A 26,376-nucleotide genomic window follows, 5' to 3' on the forward strand; every position below is an offset into this window, starting at 1 on the left:
GGTGGGGACATTAGAGAGCAGTGAAGCTTTATTAAAAGGAGAAAAACAAGAAAGAAAGAAAGAGAGAGAGAGAGAGAGAAGTGTAGGTTATCATTCCAGATGGATGAAGAATAATGAAAAAGGACCAAAGAAAAATAATGTGAAAGAATCCATTACAATCAGAAGAAAGGGGGGAGTGGAGAGTGGGTGAGGGTGATTGTTGAGATATCGCTTATTTCTTTTTTCTCTCTTTCTTTTTTCTCTGTTTTTGTTTTTGTTTTCCTTAATGCTGTTTTTTTTTTAATATATATCTATATATCTATTTGGTGTTTACCTTTTATTTTCACCCATATGTTTACATATTTCTGTATTGTATTGTTGTCTTTTTGGTTCCTTTTGCGTTTGCACTGTACAGTCGCGTATGGTTCGTTTCATTCACCACATTTTGTATTATGGAATCACTCCTCCGTGTGTGTGTGTGTCCTGATTCTAAAGAAAATATGGAGAAGTCATAGAACAAATTTTTATAATAGGGCACACTCTACACTACATTCTTTATGATGTATTGTATTTTTATTTTTTTTATTTTTATGATATATATATATTTCTATCTATTTCTCTTTCTATGTATTTCTTTCTATTTGAAGTCCCATGTGGAAGTTAGTGTATCAGGCGCTGCAGAAGAACAAGAAACTAAGGGAACAAGTATTATGGAAAGGGGAAAAAAGCATCTCATGGACGTGGCGATCTTTTTTCCTGCGGCGCCACTCTCAACAACCACATTTTTGTGCCTGCGCTGGTCCAATCTTTGTACGTCGTCCCGATTATTCATATCGGTGTGACTTGTGCAATGGCATGCAGCGACTTGATGATGATAGTTTTGGCCCATCTATCTCTTCAGCCCCACGAGAGGAGGGAATCTTAATAACACCTGGACTTGCCATCACAGAGGCGGCGCGGACTGCAGGAAATGCGATTCTCACACACGTGGCCGCTGCTCAAACTTCCGTTTCGGCTCTTGCAGGGAGAATGGGAATTGCACGAAAGGTGAGTCAACGTAGTTTAGAGTCATACATAGAGTGGTGCACGCGGGTGAGTGTTGGTGGTTTACAAGACACTTCAACGCCTAGCAGCATTGTTTGTAAATCATCTTGCCCGACTAATACTACTACTAAATATGATCAAGAGGAGAAATTGGAGGAGACAATGCAGAACGCTTTATATGGATTGCGTTTCGCAGTGGCTGCCTATGCATTACCCTATGAATTAGGCTACTTTGATGGTGTTGGACGGGGATTACGGTTATGGATGCCGAGTCATCATCGCTATGTAAGAGCATCAACCGCCGATCAGGTGACTGCCGTACGTCGTATTCTTTGTGGTGCACGAGATGATCCTCTTCTTGAAGTGGCATATGCTCGCTATTCCGCCTGTCTTTGGCAACCGTGTTTTGTAGTAATTCTGGATCATCATACACAACGAGTCGTTATTGCGTTTAGAGGAACACTTTCCGCTGCAGACCTCATCGCGGATATGGCGGGTGGATATACAAATGTACACCTCACGACATACCGGGATATAGTAACAGGGAAAATAGAAGAATTATATACACAGATACCATCTGGATTTTATACAAATGTAATGGATGCAGGTACACACTTAACACATCTTCTCAATATTATACGCAAACAATACCCAAATTACAAGTTATTATTTGTAGGACACTCTCTTGGTGCAGTTGAGGCAATTTTGTTTCATCTTCTTTTTCTATTTCCTACCCATCATGGGAGGAATGATGATATTAATAAGGATAATATACACACCATTGCCTTTGGCCCAGCTCCCTGTATTGAACACAGAGTAGTAACGAAAGTTAATGAATTAATTGGGACACGTGCGTTGACGTCGTGGGTGTATGGCCTTGACGGCGTACCAAGACTACAGGCGCGATCTGTCCATGGTCTCTTTTATCCACCTTCATCATATACGAATATAAATACCACTACTCCTACTAATGATAATAGTAATAATGAGACGGGAGTCCCGTTGTTGGCTATTCCCGGCCGACTGCTGCACGTTCCTGAGGGTGCCACAACTGTTGTGGAAGTTCCATTAGATGCACCGTGGCGGCAGCAAATAGTTCTTGGAAAACAAATGCTGCAGGATCATTTACCAGTCGCATACAGTAAAGCACTCTACAGAGTTGTGGCAGAGTGGGAGGATCACAAGGGAGAGCGAATTGAGAAAAAGTAAACGGATGAATGGAGGAAATGTTTTGTATCCTTTTGGAATTAGGCTTATGTGAGGTTTATGAAAGAGCCAATTATTAAGTTGTTTGCTCTTTATTCCTGTTATTATTGGTTTATTTTTTTTTCTTTTTCTTTTTCTTTTTTTGTGTGTATGTAAAGGTTTATGATTTGTATCGGCTTGTATTGAATAAAAAAAAGTTGTTTTCCATATATATTCTAGAAGTTTTATGAAGTATATGACTTTGATTTATACTTTTGCTTATCTCTTCTTCTTAATAAATTCCTTGCTTATTTTTGGATTTTCTTTATATAACTATATATATAGTTATATATGTGGCAAGTATACTCTCGTTGCAATGTAGTGTATTACTCCCATATCTCTTATTATAATAATTGGAATTTTCACCACTATGTTTTCTTTGTTTTTTTTTTTTCGTTCTTGTTGTGAATCTCTCTTTTTTTTTCTTTTTCTCACTCTATTTATTATTACGCCTACTCCCCTATTTCTATTTTTACTCCACCCCAACACAATTACTTAATTAGCCAACCCCTATACCTGTTGGGGTGCATTAAGGTATGGCGTACCAACCCCAATCACACAGTAGTAGTAGTATGGGAAGATCAGGCCGTGTGAGCCGAGGCCGCCGCAGTGGAAGTATCTTTAGTTCTCTCCGGGACATTCACAAGGACCGGGGAACAGGGGCGTGGTTTGAGGAATTGGCAGAGCGAGTGGAAGAGGAGGGAGATGCGGCGTTTGTGCGTCCTCGGGCTCCTTTGTTTGAGAAATCGGCACGCCCGCATGTCTTTTCAGCGGAGGAACGAAGACGCATGGAAAACTATGAGAGTATTGATTATAGTGAGGCTCAATCGTTAGTTTACAAGGCACAAGTATCACAAAGAAAGAAAGGACGTCGTTGGCTTAAGTGGATTGTCTTTATAGCAGTTGGTGTGTGTGTAGGACTTTGGTCTGTATTGCTCTTTCAGACGCTTGAATTTTTATCAAATAAAAAACTAAGCCTCATGGAGCATTTTATTAATTCAGATAGGAATAATAAAACTACAAATGTTATTGCATATCAAAATAATGAAGAATCAACAATAAATGAGATAAGTTGGAAATCAATTGGTAAAGGTTATGGTATACACATTCTCTGGAGTGTACTCGCTGCAATGATTTCTTCACTTTGCTGTGTTATAATGCCTAGTGCAGCAGGTAGTGGTGTACCAGATGTCATGGCATATTTAAATGGAATAATGTTTCCACGTATATTTAATATACGTAATTTAATTATTAAAACACTTTCTTGTATTCTTGCCGTTTCTTCTGGACTTCCTGTTGGTGCGGAAGGACCAATGATTCATATTGGTTCACTTATAGGAGCTGGAATACCAACAGGACGTAGTCGTACACTACGTTGTAGCGCCAGTTCATTACTTTCATCATTTCGAAACCCACGAGATATGCGAGATTTTATTTCGGCGGGTGCCGCATGTGGTATGACATCAGCCTTTTCTTCTCCTATTGGAGGTATGCTTTTTGTAATGGAAGAAGTAGCAACATTTTTTCCAGTCAAATTGGCCTGTTTAGTTTTCGTTTCTTGTCTTTCTTGTATGTGTGTTATTCAAATTCTTAATACCTATTTGAGTGGATGGCACTTATCTACTCTTCCCTCTATATCATCAGGAGAATTTCGTCCAACGGCTATTTCTATGTTTACAGTAGATACTGTCCCTGGAAATCGTGTTCCTATGAATTTACTCACTTTCATTCCAACTGTAGTAGGTTCTATTGCTCTTGGTTTGTTAGCGGTAGTATATACGGCTTCAAGTGTAAAATTTACACGATGGCGTTCTAAACAACTTGTACCGCGAACAGCATTGCGTGTATTAGAACCTTGTTTATTTGTTCTTTTTTATGCTACATGTTGTTATCTTTTTCCACTGGCCTTCAGCTGCGTAGAGGTTCCACAATATGTTAAGGATAATAAAGAAGCATTAAATATTGAGTTTTTTACTGCCTTTTGCACTGATCGAGAAAATACGTTTAATCCATTAGCAACACTTACCTTAACGAGCCCTTACAATGGTATTCGTTTATTACTATCAAGACATACTTCATCGCTCATACCATGGTACACATGTCTACTACATTTGATACTTTATACACTTGGTTCTAGTTATGCAGGAGGTATGTTTATTTCTTGTGGTACTGTAATTCCATCACTTTTTATAGGAGCTGTTGGTGGAAGACTTATTGGAGTTCTATTTGGAAATAATGTTTGGGCCGATCCTGGTGTTATAGCGCTAATAGGATCTGCATCCTATTTCTCAGGTATTTCTCGTTTATCTTTTTCACTTATTGTTATTATGATGGAATTAACTTCAGATCTTACACATATTACGTGTCTTATGGTAGGCGTTATTATAGCAAAGGCATTGGCAGACCGTTGCTGTCATTCACTTTACCATTCTCTATTAGAAGTAAAGGCGGCACCTTTTCTGGAAGCTCAAACTAGTGTACACAAACTTGATATGTTTTGTGCTAAAGATATTATGACCTCTCCACCTATTACGCTAGAATCGATTGCAAAGGTTAAAGATGTGAAGAAAGTATTAAAATCTACACCACATAACAATTTTCCTGTCGTATCCATTTCAAAGGGAACATATGAAGGAGTTATTTCAAGAGCCCAATTAGAACTCTTATTATGGTTTGTCTATTTTAGAGATGTAAAGGGAAAGAAGGAAATAGAAAGTGAAGTACCGGATAGTAGTTGCGGTCCAACTAAGAATGACAGTGAATATGATGAAGAGACGCAACGTGGGATGATAACACCATTGGAATATGATGATATTTATTCATCTATTGATGATATTTCTAATTCCAGTAAAACATGTGATACTGATAACAGAGATGCTGCCATACAACGACTGTCTCAACAATCACATGCAACATATACCGATTTAAAAGAAGTAAATGAACATATTTTTTGGAAACGTTTACCCTCACTACCGCCTTTAGAATTACTACCAGAAACCAATACTCAATGCTACGTGGATCTCTCACCTTATGTAGATTTAAGTGCGTACTATGTACGTGATGTTATGTGCATCTCGCGAACATATTACATATTCCGTCATCTTGGACTGCGACAACTCCCTGTTGTGGATCGCCACAATCACGTTATCGGTGTTATTTCCCGCAAGAACTTCGTCGGTGATCGACTGCACGAACGACTGTGGGAGGCGGAGGAAGTGGCGAGAGGGACGGCGGGGGAAAGAGCGCGGAATTTGTACAGGAAGTACGCCTAATGAAACAGGACAAGGGCAAAGAACAGGAAAAGAAAAAATAAAAGAAAAGAAAAAAAGTGAGAATCAATAAAGAGGTAAAAAAAGGAAGAGGAAGATAAGATTTGATGGGGTTGTGTGTGTGTGTGGAAAGAGTAGAATGAAGAGAAGAGAAGGGGAGAGGAGACAGAAACAACAACAACAACAACAACAACAACAAAAGAACCGTAGCGAAGTCCTCAAATTCTACTGTTTTTTTTTCCTTTTGTTTGGCTCTATATTAAGTGAATTAAGACCATCACCTCTCCTTTTCTCAAAACCCATCAACGCTGCGTCTATTTTATTAGTTTTCGTTTTATTTACTTAGGGCATGTTTTTTTTTGTTTTTCCTTCCTTCCCCCCTTTTCTTCTTGGCGTTGAAGGCAGAATGCATGAAGAAATTCGCAACAGCAAAAGAAAAAGAACAGTACGAGACTTTTGATTTAATTTATTTGTTTTTATTTATTTTTAACTCTTTATGCGATTCCTTCTTATTTTTATTTCTATTTTTTTACTTTCTCTTCTTATGTTTCATGTGGTGTAGACTCCATGTTAGAGGCATGCGGCATAACAGGATTTCTTCTGCCGGTGGAACGGGCGGCCACGGCGCGTGTTAAAAGACATCCCGAAGATTTTATTGTTGTTGAGATTGACCCCAGAGGAATACGCACAGATGCGGTGGGATATCAACTGTCAATTCCCTCCACAGTAAGGAACGTTGAAACAGAGATCGCACTGCAAGAGACAAGTGAAACTGCCGCCTCTGCTATTAATATAACAGATGTGAAGGATAATTCTTCTGTATGTGTAGTGGAGGATCCTTCTTTGATAGCAGGGGATGAAGGTGTTTTACTGAATGATTCAATTCGAGATGGTCTTTCTGCAACATTTGGAAGCAAACAAGACGCCATGGCACATTATCGGCTGGCAGTATGTACGGAAGAAGGAGAAAAAGAAGAAGCAGAAGAGAAAAAAAATTCTTTGAGTTGTAAAGAATTCCCTATTGGTGTATTTAATGCAAGAGAAGATCGGAAACATTTACATCACACATTAAAAACTCAATTTCCATACCTTCGAACAGAGACACGTCGTATTCCTTCTTTACAAGGGAATGGAGAGATGCCAGATTTTCATGTTTTTGCTTTATATGACATGGATTATCTTTTACTGGCTTATTGCTTGGATGAGCATGCGGCAGATGCAGTGGAGTTGTGGAATACTACTAAACAGTCCTGCAAAAGTAAAACTATTGTAAAGGCAAATTTCTCAAATGATGCCACAAAAGAGGCACGACGCAATTTTCACAAAATGCTTGCACGACGCTATCCAGATATCATTTCTAGGGTTACAAATGGTCAGGTAACCCTTATGGCTTCATTAAAGCAGCGGGGAAAGCGTTTACGAAACAGCAATAATGTTAATTGTACTGATACAACAACAACATCATCATCATTTATACATCTCCTTGTTAGAAAACGGAATCTTGATATGATGGAACTTCGTATACTTCTTGCTGAACATTTTAAGGTCCCTGATACCGCTGTGTGTTCAGCAGGAATGAAGGACAAATGCGCCGTGACGTACCAGCGCTGTTCAGTTCCTGTATCATTAAAGGCGAATAAAGATGGAACCGATAAGGAAATAACTCGTTTAACTTGGCCTAGTGACCCCTCAAGCTATGTTGAAATACTACAGATTTCTGATCCTTGTGTGTCACCTATTCAAACTGGAGAACTTAGCGGGAATTGGTTTAGTATTCACCTCCTCGATGTGAGTCAAATCTCACAGGCTGAACTCACTCAACGCCTCCGACGCACGGAGTCAGATGGGTTTCTAAATTATTTTGGACAACAACGTTTTAGTGAAAACGTAAGGAGTTTGGCAGATCATGTTGGTATACATTTGCTAGCGAGACGCTGGACAGATGCTGTGCGGAGTTTGTTGTCTGGTGTTCCAGGTCTTTATGAATCATTTCCAGAAAAAATGGAAGTACGTTATGTTCCAGTAAATGCACGCGATGCCCATTGTATTGTTCATGCTCTTCGGCGAGTATATCAGACACAGTACGCATCCTTGTCTAATCCCTTATCTTCAGATGATGTGATTGGGTGTTCGTTGCGTTGGAAACAGTTATGTCATGATGCATTATTGACTGTTCCATATGCCTTACGTGTTTTATGGATACATGCGGCACAGAGTCTAATCTTTAACATGATGCTATCTAAACTTAGTACTGTAGAAACATTATTGACATCTGTGAAGGTTTTACCTCTCTTGGGATATCAGGTGAAGGTAGAGGATGCGGTGAAACCTTTTCTTGAGCAAACGCTCTCAGAGCTTCACCTTCGTGTTGATGATGTGTTACAGCAAAAGAAAGTTATTGGTATACCATTACCAGGTGCCATGCGACAGACAATAGTGCGTCCTAAAGAGACTACTCTGGTCTTTGACGGTGACAAGAGAGGTGAGAATAGAGAAAAAGAAAAAGAAGAAGAAGGGAAGGAAAAACACAGCTTTAATGCAACTCTTTCTTTTTCTTTACCACCTTCTAGCTATGCGACTATTTTCCTACGAGAAGTTTTGGGCTGTGATAAGTGGTGGTTGTGATAATAATGGAAGACAAGTTACACACATTATCCTTCTGCCTTGTCTGTGTAATATGCAACGTATATAATAATTTAATACTTAAAGAAGAGTTTTTATTTTTATTTTTATTTTCTTCTTTAATGAATACTTTCTTTTACTTTTCTTTCTTCAACCCCACTCTTCGATAGGGCTAGTTAGGATAGCTGATTTTTTGGTAAAACACGAAAGTCAGACGGAGAGAGCAAATCAAAAAATAAGAAGAGTAAGAAAAGGACGTGAGCAACAGAGAAAGTGAGCCTTTATTATTATTATTATTATTATTATTATTATTATTATTATTATTATCATTATTTTGGCGACTTTCTACTCTTCTTATTTATTGTTTTTACTCCAAGAAAAAAAAAAAGAGTTCTTCACAAGAGTGAATAATTTGTACTACTGCTATCATTTGGAAATAATAAACACCGACCTAAATGCAGTCAGGACTGTACATATTTCGCTTTATACCTCCTAATTCTCCTCCAGAAGGGGAAAAAACAACAGATTCGGAAAAAGAATGTCATATTCCACGGTCATCAGAAGAATTGGTAGATTGGCATGTTCTCTTGAAGATCACAGTTGGAAGTGAGGGATTATTAGTAGGATCTCAAGGAAAAATATTTGTCATGGAAGATGAGTGTTGTGCAAACAGTGGCAGTAGCGGTGAACCAGTAGTTATTTCTGGTTTGGGACGTGTTTTACGTCCGGTTAAAGAACGAAATGTCACAGTAGTGATGCGGTGCCCTTCTCGTTGGCAGTATGCAGAAACCTTAAGACTTGATATTCATTTTGATAAATTGGAAGGACATGTGGTGGGTTTAAAGGATGAAATGCTTCAAGATGTAACCGTTAGCTATGAGGGAAGCCCGGCATACGGAGGATACATTGGTGAAGCGACCATAGCAGTTAAAAGTAAACCTTTTCATTCACCAAACCGCCTGCGTTTCGTATTAGATCCATATACGGGACCACTTTGTACTATGTGTTTGGATCCTATCTATGCTCAAGGTTATGGTTGTAGTGGTTGTGGTATGGTAGAATATTGTTCTTCAGAGTGTCAAGGAGCACATATGAGTGGTGGACATGGTTTACTTTGTCAAAAACTCAAACAAAATTATACACAATCCTCTGAGAAAGTAGTGGCCGAGTCAGAAAAAGGAGCAGAGGTTGTGGCATGGTGGCGCTGTTTGGGGGATGCATCTTATTCTATTCTTGTTGATTACAGCAATGAACTTGGTCAAGCAATTGAGTTTTTTATGTGTACTTTAAAACCAGCACAAAGTGAGGGACTTCGCTTTCGTTATATTGTGGAGAAAGGTACTACTCCTAAAGAGGTTCATCAAGAAGAACTTGCTGAGTTTGCATGTACAGTCTTTAGTGCTGTAAGTAAAAATTCTATAAGCAAAGGCTGTGCTTCGCTTGCTGCTGCGTGTTTAAATTATATTTTTGTCTTCAGTCGTCACATTGAGGATATTGTGGATTCTCATTTTCTGTACTATTCCAGCTACCTCTCTGAGGATTTTGAGGGAACTATGAGCTCTGTAGAGGAATACGTGACCTACGCTCGCCCATTGCATGAACTTGGTGTCGCCCTCATGGAGTTTGCCCTGAAGAGTCCTACCGCCCTGCTCTTCTGGCACCGCATAAAGATGGCCAAGAATGTGTGCATTAGCCTCTACAACGTTGACACCCGCTGTCAGTGCTCTGAGATTAAGGAACTCGTGAATGCGATCCCGCGGCAGCAGCGTGAGACGCTCCACCTGCTCTCGAAGCTCTTTCTCATTATGGCCTCGCGGGCACCGAAGCGGGAGGGTCTGCGGCTGCTCGAGCAGGCGGAGCGGTGCCTGCGGGATTGTCTCCCCGCCGAGCTGAAGGGCCGCGAGGGGGCCGGGGAGCTCGACGGGGAGGAGGGCCAGCTGGAGGAGATAGAGCTCTCATGCCTCGCCACCCTCTATTTCCGCCTCGCCGTCCTCCTGCAGCTCTACGGCGACGCCAACAAGAGACGCGAGGCGGAGGCGCTCAAGGCCCACGGCGACGCGCTGCTCGCAAAGGCAAAGATTATGCAGGAAGAGGAAGATGCATCCAGGAAGAAAGAAAAGGATGAAAATGAAAAGAAGAAAGAGAAGAAAAATGGTTCATGAAACAAAAAAGGGACAAAGAAATGAAAAGAACAAGGAAAAAAAAGGTGGAGGAAAAAATGAGAGTATCCTTCTCCTGTTTTAAAGTAATTTGATCAATACAGGTGGTGGCGGTGTTGCTGGTGATGAGAAAGGTGGAGAGCTGAGTTTGTTGTCTGGAAGAGAGTAGGAAGAAGAAGTGGAGGTGGATGAAAGAAATCTCCCCTAAAGAAGTTGACCCCCCATCGCGTTTCTTCTTTTTTCTTTTCTACTTTTGATTCTTGCTGCTTTCTACTGCCACTAATGCTGGCGCTGCTGTTACGAGTACTACTAGTACGATCATTACATCTGTTTCTGCTATCCTCATCACTACTGGTACTGGTATTACTAGCTCAGATTACCTTTTTTATTCACTTCCTTTTTTTGTCTCAATTCTTTTCTTCTCTTCTTCGCTGCGGTCATATGTACAATTAATCTCTTTTTTTTTCTGTGGCTTTATTTTTCCACGACCCCAGCTAGCTGCCAAAGGAACGTTTTCTCTTTAGGGAGTGAATAGTTTAGACCCCAAATAGGCGCAAAGTTTCAGTGACGCGTGTGCTCTCTTGGTATCAGTGAGTAAAAACAGAGCACCGGCGGCAAAAACAACAACAACAGCAACAAGAAAGAAAGGTACTGGTCTGGGAGTGCCGATATTCGCTGCTTTCAAAACCGAAATTTGACACTTAAGTAACACAGACAGATACATGCAGGCACAATACCAGATAAAAACGAAGTATAACCAGCAACCCTTCAAAATGAGAGAAGGGTATCTGCGGTTGCGCGTCATGGCATTTTTGTGGAGCATTGTTCTTGTCACGTTGTTCTCTCCGATTGTTCTTGCAGCGGATCCACCAGAGCCTGTGTGGAAAACGGATGGGTGTAATCCTGGATTTTCGTACTGCTCCAATGTTACAACGAAAGAATCATGGTCCAGTGGGGACAATTTAATCTATTTCTCTGTTGATGCTGTTGCGGATTCCAGTAATTTTCTTGCCAATAACGTGACATTGTGGTATGTTGGTGAGAATTACCAATCGAGCTGGGCTAATAGTCTATTTCAAAGGAAATTCAACGTTGTGCGTTTCTCCCCCCGTGGGTCTGAATTTGCATACCCTCAAATTAAATGCAGTACCAACTACTATGACAGGGCGCATAACTGTTGGCCCAACGCATCCTGTGCGGATGAGGTTAAACGCTCAGGCCTGAAAATGGAGCATTATTCAATCACTGAAACCGCAAAGGACCTTGCCTGGGTGCTGAAGACCTTGGGAAAGGGGAATCAGAATGTGGTTGTGACGGAAGGTATCGGCTCATTTGTCGTGCAACGGATGCTGAAGTTATATAATAATCTGGAAAACGTGTCTGTGATCATGGTGGGGTTTGGACATCCGGAGTATTTTGATATATTTGAAAGCATCAAGGGATATGATGAGTCCCTTCAGAGACTTCTGCAGTACTGCGAAGACGATGAGGGACTGGTGTGCGTTACTCGCGTGGGTGCAACTGAAGGCATGTGGAACCGATTTGTGAATGTCATGACTGCTGCAGAGATGAACACGTTGAAATGCAACTCTCTTCTTGATTGGGGTGTGGCACCGACGGAGATGCATCGCGAGTACCGTGCAGTCACAGCTGCCCTTCTCAAAAGCCCACAACATTTTTTGATGGACACGCAGCAGGTGGTGGTGCAGTTGATACCGTCCTTCATCTATCGTCTGCAGCGTTGTGATGAGCGGGACGTGACGGCCCTGAGGCAGTTGTACATGTTTGTGAAGTCGGGACCGGCATTGCAGTGTCCAGTGTTTGTACCGCAGAGATACAACTGGCTTGTGAATGAACTCACATTAAAACCACCCGCAGTCTCACCAGAGAAGTTGCTTCAGGAAGCAGAAAAGGTGCGACAGGTGGTGCCAAACATAACAGTAATACAGCCGCTCTACGACTTTTACAAGGCATTCCCAAAGTACACTGTCACTGACAGGAAAATTGCGAGACCAGTTACGAAGATACTGTTTCTTCTTTCCGATACGGACCCTGTTTTTCCATATGGGACGGCTGCACTGGCTGCCACAACGTACCAAGGTGTTTACCGTGCTTTGCCGCATCAATCTGGTTTCCCAGTTACCACATCAGCTGCAAAATGTATTGAAACAAATCTGAATTACTTCCTCCAAAATGGTGATTGGTCGCCTACAAAGGCTTGTGCACTCACTCCTTTGCACAAGTTCGATTTTATCGGAGTGGACGCGCGTCAGTTTTATGGAACTGCTGACGCATGGGAATTCACTGCACCAAACCCACCGGAGAATGTGACAGACAATACGCCAACCACAACTACACCAGCGCCGCATGCACCCTGTGGAGAAAAAAACTGCTCGGGAGGGACGGCGACTGTTTTTGCTGTTTTTCTTGCCGTGGCGTTATTCTCCCTTATGGGTCTGGGGTATCTTTACTGGAAGAAAACGAGAGGAGTCGGGTTTTCTGATGATTTCTACACCAACCTCGTTCGCTGAAACAGGTTAAAAAACAAAGGGGATCAAGAAGCCGGCTTTGGCTGGATAGGGAATGTACAACAAGAACGAATGCTTTTTTTTTTTGCTGTCTGCCAGCTTTATCGAGGCATAAGTTTTTTTGATTTTTGCAAGTCAAAGTGGCATTGGCGTTTTTTATGGATATTTATACTGCATCGTATTAGTGAACTAGGGAAGAATGGAAAAGTATTCAAATGACTGCCTAACGGGAACATAAATTGATCAATGGGTCGCAAGGAGAAAAGGGCGGGATGAGTGTTGCAAACCCTCGTGGGGAGAAAAGTATAAGAGATAAATGGTTGTGCAGGAAGAGAGAATGGAATGCCAATGAGGAAATAATGGAATAGTTTTTTTTTGCTTGTGGTTCTCGTGTTAAGGGTTTTTTTGCTTTTTTTTAGTCTCGGTGTGCGGAGATCATGATACGAATACAATGGTATTACTATCAACTTTGTTATGTAATAGGGGCGATTTGTTTCTTTCTTTTCCTTTTTGTTTATCGTAAAAGAGTTTTTGTCGAAGCGCTTTAAATACCCTTCTAAAATAAACAAACGAGTGCGGGTTTTAGAGGAATGGGGAGTACGTCGAGAATCATTCCGTTTTGTTGTTGTTGTTGCTTTCTCTATAGTAAGTGTTTGACAGAAAAAACATTTATATTTGCTTTTTTATTTATTTCCTTTACTGTTTAAAATGAGGATACATTGTATGGATTGGGGCTCGTCTTTTTTTTTTTCGCTAATAGCTGGTGGTCTCCCGCATTTTGAAGTAGGAGAGGATGGCGACTAACGTTGCCATTCTCCAGCGAATGTTGCTTTCATATTGAGTGAACTTAAGACGTCGTGGTCTTTTTATCTCTTTGTGCGTTTTTCTTTATATTTATTTGTTTTCCCTGCTCTTTTTTTCCCCATGACTGTTTTTCCCTTTTTTTTTCTTTCCTTCTCTCTCTTCCTCTTTCATAATGATCATGTTCTTTTTTATTTTCATTTTTTATTTAGAGGTTGTCATATGTCTTCACCAACAGATGGAGTCGATGGTGTCCAGCTGTATTCAAAGCGGGCCCTAAAGTACACGGCGGAGATGGGGAAAATACTGCAGGAAATGGACCGAACGACTTCCTCCAACTGGTCCTCCCTCTCCCCATTACTTACAAAGATGCTTAAATGTCTCGATAGCAATATGGCGGTGGCGGCAGAGGTTTTGCCCGATCCCACACTCTTATGCCGCGTTCTGTGGAAGTGTTTAGATCCGAAAGGAGCAATGGGTGTACACCGTAAGGCGTTGGATGTACTGCAGCGTCTGTGTCAGTGCATGGGATCCTTTTCTGTATTGAAGCAGATGCCGCTATTATCAGTTGGTGTGCTTGAACTATTACCACACTGTTCTATACAACTCAAGTGTGAATTACTTCAATTTGTAAAGGTGTATATGCTACTGGCATTACCCCCTGAAGTGGTGGCTGTGGAGCTTCCTGGTCTTATCGCAGGTGTTCTAAGTGGTTTTGAAGAGAATGAGACGAGTGAGGTGTATCGTCTCTCACTGCAGATTATGGAAAATATTCATCGAATAGTAAGTAGTGCAGCGTTTACTGTTACCCCAAAAGATACTAAAAGAGTAAGGGGCACTTACCAAAATGACGATGAAGGTAATAATAATAGTAATAATAATGATAATTATAATGATCATCATCTTGATGATGATGGTGATGATTACTGTAAAGAAGATAGGAGTGGAAAGAATAGTCAAACATCTCTTGGCGACACAATAATATATCGAGCATTATGGTTTACCTTGAAGAATTCCCCTTCATTACGTGGGGCTGTTTTGCATTACTTAAAGTTGCGTTTATCTCGTGCAAGTGCACACACGGATAATATGAATGATAAAGATATTACGATGAATCCAGAGTCTTCTACAGATGAGCAAAAAAAATGCTCTATCTTGGCCCCCAGTATACCGCTTTCTATCTTTGTAGGAGGTGATGCACAAATAGCTCATAGTGCCATCTTTGTTACTCTACAGGAAAAGAATGAAAGAAAGCAGAGACTTATGCTCGATGTACTGATTAGTTCCTTTCCACTGGGTATTGAATCTATCTTTACCTTTTCTGAGGAATCTCTCTTAGTGGCAGCAGTAGTACAACTGCTGGGTCTTCCAGATGTTACAAGTAGTATTAGAAGACGTGTTTCTGAGTGGTTAATGGGACCTTCTAGTGATGAATCTTTTAACTATGTTCATGAAGTTTCATCATTTCGTGTGGCACAGGCTTTTCACGGAATGGTTCAATGGTGGAAATTGCATTTAAATTTTTCAGTTACAAAAGATACGCGTAGAAGCAGAGATGAAATAAACCCACTAGAACAATCATATTATCAAGTTTTATACACTAGTGCACGTGAATTTTTCTCAGCTACATATTCCTCTACCACCATGATAATGAATATAGATGTAGTGGGGATTGATTTACTTCCTATTGTGTGGTTTCGAGCCCTTTTAAATCTCTTTGAAATTGTAATAGAGTTTAATGAAGTGAGTGATGATAGTCGTTTTTCGGGAGAATCACATGGAGATGGAGATTTTAATAGTTCAAAATGTACAGGTAATCCTTTTATGGACCATGTAGCTCCTTTAGTTATGCCGTACGTCTGTGATTTTCTTGTATCTATAGAACTTAGAAGGCGAGAGGAATCACGAGATGATAGTAGTATGAACTCTGCGATTCGTGCATTTTTAAAAGTAGTGCCATTGGCGTATTTCACACGATATGTACGTGGAATTATCTTCATGCTTAGTGGTTGTGTGGAGCAGTTAGAGAGATATAATCCCTCTAGTGATCATAACAATGCTAATACCGATGTTCGTGCTAATAATAATAATAATAATAATAATAATAATAATAATAATAATAATAATAATAATAATAATAATAATAATAATAATAATAATAATAATACTTGTAATGATGGCAATTCTACTACTATTACTAGTACTAATAGTAGTACTAATAACAGTACTATGCATGAAATTCAAGATAATGATAATGTGAAAAGTGTTTTCACAGTACCAACACAGCCGCAGGGTTTAAGTAATGTAGATAACTGTTTGAAACACTTAAAATCAAAGGAAGATTACGCAAAACTCCTTTTAGACCTGCAGGTTTGGCTTCAGCAACTTCGTGCCATGATGACGGTTATAGAGACGCACTTATTAGAATTTATGAAACGCAGTGCGGAAGAAATAGCTGCTTTTCATCAAGACATATTTAACATATGCGATTCACTTTGTAAAATTATGTTATCGGCGTGTAAAGTGTGCTCTGTATTGGATACCACTCACACCGAATCTGAATCAAATTGGAATACGACACTTCTGACAAGTGCCCGTTCTTTGATTGAAGGAACACTTAATATCTTTCATTTTATTTTCTTCGGAGTCTTCACAACACTTCAGAGTCGATATAAACTAATGCGAACAGATGCCGCATTGCAGAAGGATGAAGGGAAACTTCTCATGAATATTATGTACAGTTCTATAACCGCCACTCAATTAGTAAAGCGTGATTCCAAAGGTTGGTTAAATACACTAACACATCTTAACAATATTGTCTTTTCACTTTTATCACCTATACCACAGGGTGAATCGGAGTCTCTATTGGGTAATGATAAACAAATAGTAAGTATGGAGGTTTTGCAAGAGTGGGTGGAAACCCTAGTGACATTGGTAAACTCAGGGTGTCCTGCAGTAGAACAGAATGTGTTGATATTGTATGTTAATCTTGTGAAATCTAATACTGTTTTACCAGTTTTACATAACATTATAATGGAAAAACATTTAATAGAAAACTTCACTCAACGACTATGGCACTTGCTAGGTACATGTGAAGTAGAAATGCAACCACACGTGGTTCATTTACTCATTGAAATGTACAGTATTCCGGTAGGACGTGATATTCTTAATACTCTCACTACGGAAGAAACTATTGGAAATGGTGAACGATTGATTTTATTATTTCGCCTACTAGCAGAGAAGGAGAAGGAGGCTTCGCAGGAGATATTCTTGCCAGGACTTTTTATGATGCTTCGTGCGTTAACACATACAAATGCCTCACTACGTTGGTTAGCGCAATCTTTGATACGACAATCACTTTCAAATTTTGCTCGTGTACTTAATATACTCTTTGCCCAACTGGCACGATATCAACAGCAAAACCGTTTATCAGAGGAATGTTTGAAATCATCTACATGTGGAAATAATTCTATACCTTCTTCTACTTGTTCTTGTTCTTTTGGTGGTGGTGGTAGTTCTCCAGAATTGAAAAGTTCAGCAGTTATTCTAATTGATCCAAGAGAATTTGTTCGTATTATCCGACATATACTTATGATTCCTTCTTGCTTTCAGGGCTTACTGAATCAACTCCAGCAGATGCAACCACCATTGTCCAGTCATACAGTACTTTTATACGTTTTACAGGGACTTCCAGAAGTTGTACATAATGAGATAGAAGCAATGAAAAAAATGCCATCTTGTGCTCTGACATTATTGAGTTATGTGCTACTCGCTATTGCACGACAGAGTCTTTTACCGGTTTCTGGGAGGATGATGATGATGGATAATAATAATAATAATAATAATAATAATAATAATAATAATAATAATAATAATAATAATAATAATAATGATAATAATAATAATGACTGTTATGATGGGAAACTTTGTGTAGAAGCTTGCGAGACATTAAATATACTACTAGAGGGGAGTTTACGATACTTACACATATCTGAAGCTACTGTACAGACTTGGCGATACACTTCTGTGTATATGCTTTCACTTCTCCGTGATGCTGTTGATATTCCATTCCTACCCACTCTGCAGATCCTCATTTTGCGTCATCTCTTAGATACGATTCGGTTCTTAAATGAGAATGAGGGATCAGGAATGAACTCTCTTTCAAGTATCCCACACATATGGCCTAAGGAAAGAGTAGAAGTAAATCGTGAAACAACAACAACAACAACAACAACATCAACATTATTATTATCATTATCTAATAGAGATAACACTGGATCATCTTTGCATAATTTTAGTATGGATTTGATGCGATCTTTTGAATTTCATGAGACCATAGCACTGGGAATAGAACGGGCCGGTGCAACAGCACGTAAACAAGAGTGGGCAAACTATGATCTTTTTTCTGTCTGGTGTGAGGCGGTACTAGAGTTCTTACCATACTTTGGTAGTGAAAGAGAGATCATGTCAACACGATTTGTGAAGATCTTTATTCGTGTTGTGGGTAACTTGCTTCAAGAAAAGGTTTCTTTAACAAATTTAGCCACTTCACGAGTTGTGGTTAAATGTATGGATAGTATTTATAAAATTCTTGAGTACCACTTTAATACAGTCAAACAAATTCACAGTGATAGTACGATGACCAAGAAAAGTAATACTAGTAATAGTAATAATAATACTAATTGGTTCTCAGCACGGGTTTCAATTCTCGCTGGTAATTCCTCTTCATCGTGTGAAAAAGGAATGAACTGTATCGCAATAACAATGGCAGGTACAGAGATGGTGCAATTTACTATAGAACAGATAGTTTCAACACTCTTTACATTATACCTTCACATACAACAAAGCCCAAAACTACAGCAATCACCACTATATAACGATGAAGGTCAAGGAAAGAATATGGGGTATAGTAACAATGGGTTTGATATCTCTGCATTCTCTCAAGTTGAGTCGGCTATTCATCGTGTCCTACGGTTGTGTGGAGAGGAAATAGGTGCAGGATTTTTCAAAACTTATATCAACTTATGGGCTAACACATTTGCACAGTCTATTATTACTGAACTAATACATCAATCAAGTAACATCTCTGATAGAGATACTGTTTACCAATCCGTTGGTGAGGCCATAAGCGAAAATGATGAATCCCCTGTTCGTAGGGAATCTAGTGCTGTTGATGTATTCTCTGAATTAATGTTAAATCCCTGCCATGATGGGAAAACACGATTCTTATTAATACTGCTTCAAACAGGCGTAGGAACATCAGCGTTATCATTAATTCGTATCGCAGAGGAACTACTGGTGCAACGGCCTTCTTCTTCTTCTCCTCAGTCTCTTTCTTCTAATTCCCATTATTCATCAGAAACATCATCACATCTTCCATTTGATGCCGCCGTGTTTTATTTTATTCATACTTTTCTTCGTGTGTGTCGTGTTTCTAACGATGAGGCAACAGACGTGCAAAATGCATTGATGGATCTTACTACATCATATTTATCAAGCGGTGTATTCTCTGCATTATCGTTACCGTTCATGCTTCTTGTTCTCTCTGATTTTGGACCCATCAATTCCGTTCTCTTAATACGCAGTACTGAAGAAACGGTTTCTTCTATGCAGAAGATAAGAGATGCACGTCTTGTCCCTGTTATTTGTAAAGTACTGGATTCTTTTAAAAGCGTACCAACGCAGACAATAGTCGAATTGGATCCTCTGCAATTCTCATTAAAGATAATTTCTGTTACTCTTTCCACTCTTACAAATGGCATGGCAACAGGAGGAATATCAATGCCTAAATCAGATCAGAATCGAATAGCCACATCAGCATTACAACTCTATAAGCGTTGTCTTTTACCAACTTTTCTCTTTGGTATTGATACACAGTCTAACGCAGAAAAACATAGACGTGCACCTTTAGTGCAGGCAGCACTTTCTGTTACATTAGTATTAATACAACTAGTAGATCCTCTCTCTCGTCCTATTAGACAGGAATTTATTGAGATTCTCCTTACATGCGATTTGTTTGAGTTCCCACCTACTGTAGTACATGCGTGGAGTCTTGTCTTTGAACGTCTTTCACATGATCGGATATTTCATACAGAGATGCTGCAGATATTTTCTCCATCTTCTTCTTCTACATCTAATCGTATTCTTTCACTTTTACAGTCATCAGAGGATGAGGAACGACAACGTGTTCGACAAGTGAAACGTCTCATATTTTACGTTATGTCTATATCACGTAGAGTTCTTGTATCTGATAAGGAATTTTGTCTGATGCTGCGAGAACGCATTACAGAAAACCTCCGTGTAGCATCATCCTCTTTATCAAGTAATACTTCTAGTAATTCTAATACTAATATTAATACGGATACTGCTGCTGTTGTTGTTCGTCGTGTGTCAAATTATCGATCCATACGACATACATTTTTTCTTTTTCGTGTTCTCATGACGAAATTAGATCCCATCTTGTTGAGTCCTTTTTGGCCTCTAGTATTGCCTGAGGTGTTACGTGCGTTATTATTGCGGCCTTCATTAGATAATAAGATGTTAAACAATAAGAAGCATGAGGGAAAAGATGTGAAAGGAGAGTTATTGGCACTACATATGGAGTGTCTCAAACTTCTTGATTTCGCTGTAGTTATTATGCCAGATGCCATTTCAACCTTTCGCTGGGTATTCTTTGATGATGTAAATGTATGTGGGAATATGTGTGGGGTTGAAACTGGTATATTTACACCAATTGTTCGCCGATTAGTTTCCACTCCACTTCAGCAAGCTGTACGGATTCGTGAGATATGGGCGACTACCCCATTTACTCTCGCTCGCACTGCTGGTCGCATGGATTGGAGTGGATATCAACAACCACTATTGCGCTTTCCGCCAATGTACTATCTTTCGCTTAAGAGTATTCACGCATCTGCAGCGGCGCTTTCATTATTCTCTCAATTCGCTGGTATTGTAGTGGTGGGAAATACACCGAAGGAATATCAACGGCGGCAGCAATTAGTGGAACAAAGACGACTTTTGGATGGTTGGGATGAGGTATACGTCAAATCATTGATAGAGGCAGACTTTTCATGCGTTACGGAGGAAAAGGAAAAGGAAAAGGAAAAAGAATCTTTATAGTACTTTGGTGTGCTATTGAGTTTCCTCACTCTTCTTTAGTTCTGTTTTTTTTTTTTGTGGTGGGGTGCGGAGTTTGATGTCTCTCTCTGTCTTTCTTTCTTTCCATTACTTCAGCGGATATCCTTAGATGAGTCAGTGGATGCTTCCCATTTCCTTATTTGTGGTTATCTTTATTGCGCTCGTTTGTTTATTCTCCTGTCAAACAACATTTTATTTTTATCTTAGCTCTCTTGCATATGATATATCAATTAACCATGGTAGTATTGTTTTTTCTCTTTTTTTCTGTCTTCTTATCCCCATTATTTTATTTTATACCGAATAAACCAGTGTTTCTCTATTTTTCTCTTTCTCTGTGTGCATTTGTGTGCAACAGGGAATTTTTTATTTTAGGGTGCGTATGTGTCCTATCATTTTACTATTATCCAATTTTCCTGTGTTGGATTATTCTCTTTACTTCTTTCTCTCTTTCACTCTGCATTTTCCTGCACAATTCCTTCTTTTTCTTCGTTTTATTGTTCATTTTCTCTTACTGTACTTAATAATCTGTAAATACCGTATTACACACAATTATACAAGTAAATGGAGACTGGCAAAGATGCACCCAATAGTGGTGTGGGAGAGGAGAGTGCGCAGAGCACTACGATGACCCCACCGGTCTTTTATCATCTCAACATGCGAGAAATAACAAACGCCCTGTTGGTCCCAGCGGATGCACTCTCCGCCAAACTAAATCTACAAACACAACTGCAACACAATAACAATAATAATAATACCAATGCCAATAATAATAATAATAATAATAATAATAATAATAATAATAATAATAACAATAATAGTAATAATAATACCAGCAATAGTGGATTAGACGGGGATGATGTGTTTGGTATGAGTATTAAAAGTATCGTCGATGTCGGCTCCATGAGTCGCTCTCAGCGTTATCGTCAACATCACAGTACACTAAAGGCCGCCGTACTGCCGTCGCCGGAGAGCACGTACTTTGCAGAGGAGACGCTGCTCATCGGCTCCGTGGGCCGCCGCGGGGGTGGACTGCTGGAGACAAGTGAAAATCACAGCAGTGAACAGAGACGGGGATTCACCAATTCGCATAGCATTAACAATACGGTGGATTCACCAATTCCTCGAAGTGCACCACTGACAGTGAATCCATCTTCTCCAGCAAGAACACAGGGAGTAGAGTTTCCGGGTTCATCTTCCTTGCGAAGTGTTACTTTTCTGGTGCGAAAACCATCAAGCTCTGATCCTTCTGTAGATAGTAAATCGGGGGACGGTGGGGATCTAGATCAGCCACTAATGGCAGAAACAGCAGATGAGACTAAAACGAAAAAAAAGAAAAGTGTTCGATTTCCAGAAAATGTAATAAAGTCTGTTTCATTTGTACAAGCAGATGATCAGTTGCATTTACTTGTACAGTATAATCGACCATGGTATGCTCATTTGGTTCTTGTAATTGCTAGCGCTTTTTTTGTCCTTCACTGGGGATTTATTGCTCGTGTAACGTATTATTCTGATTCTACCGAACGTGTTGGTGTATCAGCAGTTGTATCATTTGTTGCATTTGGATTTGCCTCAGCTTATTTATTGACTTTTTTAGCATTATCATGGCAACCTGATAGAGAAGAAAAAGAATTTCTATTTGATTTTTCAAGAAACCGTCCTGTTATTTATGTACTTGCAGCTGGAGTTATAGCGCAACTATCACTTGTTTGTGCATTTATGTTTTGCGTCAATATAGTGGGACTTATATGTTTCTGCTGTTTCCCACTTATTTTGACCTTTTTATATGAAGAATACAAGAAACACAGTGTATCTGTATTGGATGCGGTTGGTTGCATACTTGTTGTAGGTTCAATCGTCGTGTTTACAGTTGGTGCAGAAGTTAAAGGAGGAGCACATTACACTCATCTACTAACTGTAGTGTTTGGTGTTTTGGGTGGTATATCCATGGCATTTTTTCTCTTTCAACTACGTACTGTTAGTCGACACGTAAGTAATCTTTTTGTAATGTCATCCACTATTACACTGACAAGCTTTGTACTTGCTTTTATATCATATACCACAAATGGCTTTAGTACACCCATTGGGTCCTCCCATCGACCACTAACAGAGATATCATCCTCTGATTTTCTTAATATTCTCCTTAGTGCTCTTTTTCTCTTTCTCTCGTGGTTTGCATACCACTGGAGTTCTCTCTTTTTTGATCGAATGACACTTTCCGGCAGCTTTTCACTCGGTGGCCCAATCTCAATGCTTGTTTTCTTTCTCTTCTCTTTACCAACGGCCGCACTACCGTATAAAATTGCTGGTGGTGTAGCGATGGCCATTGGTTGTGCTTTAGTGCTTTATTCAGGATACCGCTTTCGGCAGAACGTTGAAGTGCGGATTGAGCTTGAACAGGATTAAGTAAGATCAGTTTGCGTTTATATACATGTATGTATGTGTGTAAGGTGGTAAAAAATAAAAAAACAAACAAAAGAGAAAATGGCCTAAAAAAAGGAATGAATAAGAAAATGAGTGGTATATGTTGATTTTTTTTCTTTTTCTTTTACGATTTCCCAGGTAAGGGATGAGTTAATTGGTAAAAAAAAGAACACGGAAAGGAATACTAATACACTTCCTATTATTACTATCATAATAATAATAATAATAATAATAATAATAAAAATAATAATAATAATAATAATAATAATAATAATAATAATAATAATAATAATAATAATAATAATAATAATAATTATTATTATTATTATTATTTTCCCCTCAATCTGTATTTGTTGATTGCTGGAAAAAAAAGCCAAAACAGTGCGATTTGAGAGGAGTTTGATTTTTTATCCCCCTTCCATATTTGACAAGCAATATATATATATATATATATATATATATATATATATATATATGAGTCGCGTGCGAATAATCTTTCTTTGTTAGTGATATATACATGGTTTTTTTTGTGTTTATGTTTTCTTCGTTTTCTCATTCTTTCCGATTTCACGTCTTTTACATTATAACTCTTCTCTTATTTCTTTTATCTCTTCAGCTCGAGGTGATGGAGGAGTTGCTGGAGCGGGAGATCAGGGATCTCCGAGAGCAACAGGCCCAAATGGAAGAGAAACTTATGGCTTTGGATGCGGCGAGTCGTGGCCCCTGCAGTGGCGGTCTCATTGATGTAAACACCCTTCAGTCGGCAGTTCCCACTATAGCGACTACACGAGATGCGACAAGTGCTGCCAATGCGGCATTTGATGTTCTTTCAGTAGAGACACGACTGGAGCAGTTGGAGGAGATGCGACGCCGACAGCAGCGGGCCGCCAATCGTGCATTGCGGAATTACTTCACGGCTGTTAGCGATTACCCGAGTTATCAAGCCACGCGTGAGCGACGACTGCAGGAGGCGCGTAGCTTCTCCTTTGAGACGCGGGAACTGCAGCGATCGCAGCGCATCCGCACACGCCGGCGCGAAGAAGAGGAACAACGACGACGACGCGAAGAAGAGGAACAATTCTGTGGAGAGGAAAGTCGTCGGTTCCGCGCGAGTCCAGTGCCGCCCTCAACGTATATGAATAAGTACGCTCTCATGGTGGAGGAGTGGCGGCAGCGGCGGGCGGCGGTGGAGGAATTCGCCCTCGCAAAGGCCGAACGACTGCGGGAGGCGGCGGCGTATCGTCAAATCACCGCCGAATGTCTTCGACAAACACGACAAGTGATGGGCGTGCGGCGGAGCGAGAAACCAAAACGGGCACAAAGTGCAGCTGGTGCCGAAACGGCAGAGAATCGACGGAGAGTTGTGGAGCTGTGGGAGATTCCATTAGAGGTGAAAATGAAACTTTGGCCAGCACTTGAAGAGCACCAGCAATTCCGGAATGTACGCATTAAACAGCGGGCAGCAGAACGACTGAAGGAGGTGCAGGAGGAAGAGTCTCACCGTGTGGCTCTTCTTGAAAGTGCACAACAGCAGGAACCACAATTTGGTATAAAGTTTACTGCACTACAACAGCAATTGGAACCATTACCACCACCTGTTGTACCTGTTGGTGGACCAATTGTGGCTCCATCCACCGTACAAGGTGTTGTACCACAAATGACTGGAGTAGCCATTTCTCCTACTATTCCTACTACTGCTCCTACTACTATTGTTCCTGTTAGTACAACACCAGGAGCACCTGGAATAACAATAGGAGGGGCTGTTCCTTCCCAACCTTATCTCTCTACGCCATCTGCAACGACAAATATAAATGGAACAGCTGCTGTGGTTACTGCGAAGAAGCAAACTGAGGGTACACAATCCAAGTCCAAAAATCCTAGTCCTACTGATGCTGCAAAGTACAACAAGAATTTGACCTTTAAACCAAAGATTAGAGGTGGAGTTCCCAATTTTAGTGCTCTATGGGCAGAGGAGCGCTTATCGTTAGCGGAACGCAAGCGTAGGCAACAGCCCACTTGTGTACAACCTTTTAATATAACAACATCTGAAAAAGATACTGTTCTTAGGGGTCGACCAGCGGTGTTATCGAAGCGTACCACATCATCAACCTCTACACATCGGCGATGTAGATCTGCTGCGAGTGCGACACAACCCCCACGATCTGTCTCACGACATGGTGAAAAAGATGAAAAAAGCAAAAATATTCTTCCAAAAGGAACTCGAGCACACGCAATGCGTACACAGGCAGTATTCAGCAAGTACATTATTTCATCAGAGGCAAAAGTTCCTGGAGAACCTGAAAGAGAGGAGCTCAAAGCGCTACAAGAGGCTTACCGGCGGCAAAAAATAGTTAATGCCAGGTTAAAAGAATATTTAAAGAACAGTCGATGTAATGCAGATGCTGTTATAAAAGCAAAAGTTCGTGCCCTTCGTCAACGAAGTCGTGAAATGGAGCGTGAAGCTGCAGAACGTCTTGAAGAGATGCGTATACGTGTAGCACAAATGCCACCTATTTTTGTAGAGCCTACACACTTACATGATATCGCGAAAGCACGAGCAGAAACAGAGAAGGAAATTATGCAGATGCTTAAAGAGAGTGGCTTAGATGGTACTACTCTCACTGCTATCTTGGGAGGTGGAGCCGGCAATGATGATGCGGCTACTTTAGATACAATCAATAAGGTGGAAACAGAAGGAGAGAAAAGTGCTACAGTGGAGACAAAGAAGGATGAAAGTTTGCTTAAACAAGGTGATGAAGAAAGTTTAAAAAAGGAAACAGAAAAGAAATCCAATGACTCCTCAACATCTGAAAGTGAAACAGATAGCAGCAGTGAAAGTGACAGTGAAAGTGCCAGTGAAAGTGACACAAGTAGTAGCGCTACCACAATCGGCAAGAGCAAACCTGAGGAGAGTAAAACTGGAGGTCAATATGATGATGATTTCGAAAGCAGTTCTACATCATCATGAGTATCCGTATAGAGAAATTGAATAACGAGACACTCGAGTGTTTTATTTCGGCCATAGAAAGAAAGAAAAGAAGATAGCGCAAAAAAAAAAAAGAGCAAACAAATAAAGAAGAAACGAAATAGAGAAAGAAATGATGAAAAGTTTCCGTGTGTCTGGGTTGTGGAATTCCTCTCTCTTGACTAATGGATAAATGGCTAAATTGT

General features: G+C 40.1%; 8 protein-coding genes across 9 annotated transcripts; all 8 read left to right on the forward strand.

Moving 5' to 3' along the window:
- Positions 1 to 400: 400 nt before the first annotated feature.
- Positions 401 to 2,232, forward strand: LSM04_005479 (Fungal lipase-like domain; the record flags this gene model as incomplete). The annotated part of the gene is made up of 2 exons (XM_067332553.1): positions 401 to 451; positions 640 to 2,232. 2 exons carry the CDS (start codon positions 401 to 403, stop codon positions 2,230 to 2,232), a joined length of 1,644 nt encoding a protein of 547 aa, XP_067186936.1.
- Positions 2,233 to 2,804: 572 nt separating this feature from the next.
- On the forward strand, positions 2,805 to 5,540 carry LSM04_000295 (CBS domain; the record flags this gene model as incomplete). The annotated part of the gene is made up of 1 exon (XM_067332554.1): positions 2,805 to 5,540. The coding sequence occupies one exon, from the start codon at positions 2,805 to 2,807 to the stop codon at positions 5,538 to 5,540; it is 2,736 nt and encodes a 911-aa protein (XP_067186713.1).
- Positions 5,541 to 6,104: 564 nt separating this feature from the next.
- Positions 6,105 to 8,162, forward strand: LSM04_009280 (the record flags this gene model as incomplete). 2 transcript variants are annotated; one of them, XM_067332555.1, is made up of 1 exon in its annotated part: positions 6,105 to 8,162. In XM_067332555.1, the coding sequence occupies one exon, from the start codon at positions 6,105 to 6,107 to the stop codon at positions 8,160 to 8,162; it is 2,058 nt and encodes a 685-aa protein (XP_067187106.1). The 2 variants fall into 2 exon arrangements, with proteins under 2 accessions (XP_067187106.1, XP_067187107.1); XM_067332556.1 differs by having other exon boundaries at positions 7,767 to 8,162.
- A 452-nt stretch (positions 8,163 to 8,614) lies between these two features.
- On the forward strand, positions 8,615 to 10,321 carry LSM04_004676 (zinc finger protein; the record flags this gene model as incomplete). The annotated part of the gene is made up of 1 exon (XM_067332557.1): positions 8,615 to 10,321. One exon carries the CDS (start codon positions 8,615 to 8,617, stop codon positions 10,319 to 10,321), a length of 1,707 nt encoding a protein of 568 aa, XP_067186904.1.
- A 770-nt stretch (positions 10,322 to 11,091) lies between these two features.
- Positions 11,092 to 12,849, forward strand: LSM04_001619 (uncharacterized protein; the record flags this gene model as incomplete). Its single annotated transcript, XM_067332560.1, has 1 exon — positions 11,092 to 12,849. One exon carries the CDS (start codon positions 11,092 to 11,094, stop codon positions 12,847 to 12,849), a length of 1,758 nt encoding a protein of 585 aa, XP_067186771.1.
- A 1,020-nt stretch (positions 12,850 to 13,869) lies between these two features.
- LSM04_007926 (Dopey) lies at positions 13,870 to 20,766 on the forward strand (the record flags this gene model as incomplete). Its single annotated transcript, XM_067332561.1, has 1 exon — positions 13,870 to 20,766. The coding sequence occupies one exon, from the start codon at positions 13,870 to 13,872 to the stop codon at positions 20,764 to 20,766; it is 6,897 nt and encodes a 2,298-aa protein (XP_067187044.1).
- A 579-nt stretch (positions 20,767 to 21,345) lies between these two features.
- Positions 21,346 to 23,187, forward strand: LSM04_000774 (uncharacterized protein; the record flags this gene model as incomplete). Its single annotated transcript, XM_067332562.1, has 1 exon — positions 21,346 to 23,187. One exon carries the CDS (start codon positions 21,346 to 21,348, stop codon positions 23,185 to 23,187), a length of 1,842 nt encoding a protein of 613 aa, XP_067186728.1.
- A 643-nt stretch (positions 23,188 to 23,830) lies between these two features.
- LSM04_006149 (uncharacterized protein) lies at positions 23,831 to 26,173 on the forward strand (the record flags this gene model as incomplete). Its single annotated transcript, XM_067332563.1, has 1 exon — positions 23,831 to 26,173. The coding sequence occupies one exon, from the start codon at positions 23,831 to 23,833 to the stop codon at positions 26,171 to 26,173; it is 2,343 nt and encodes a 780-aa protein (XP_067186967.1).
- Positions 26,174 to 26,376: the final 203 nt, after the last annotated feature.

Source organism: Trypanosoma melophagium (genome assembly GCF_022059095.1).
Source record: "Trypanosoma melophagium isolate St. Kilda chromosome Unknown ctg6segment0, whole genome shotgun sequence".
NCBI lineage: Eukaryota > Euglenozoa > Kinetoplastea > Trypanosomatida > Trypanosomatidae > Trypanosoma > Trypanosoma melophagium.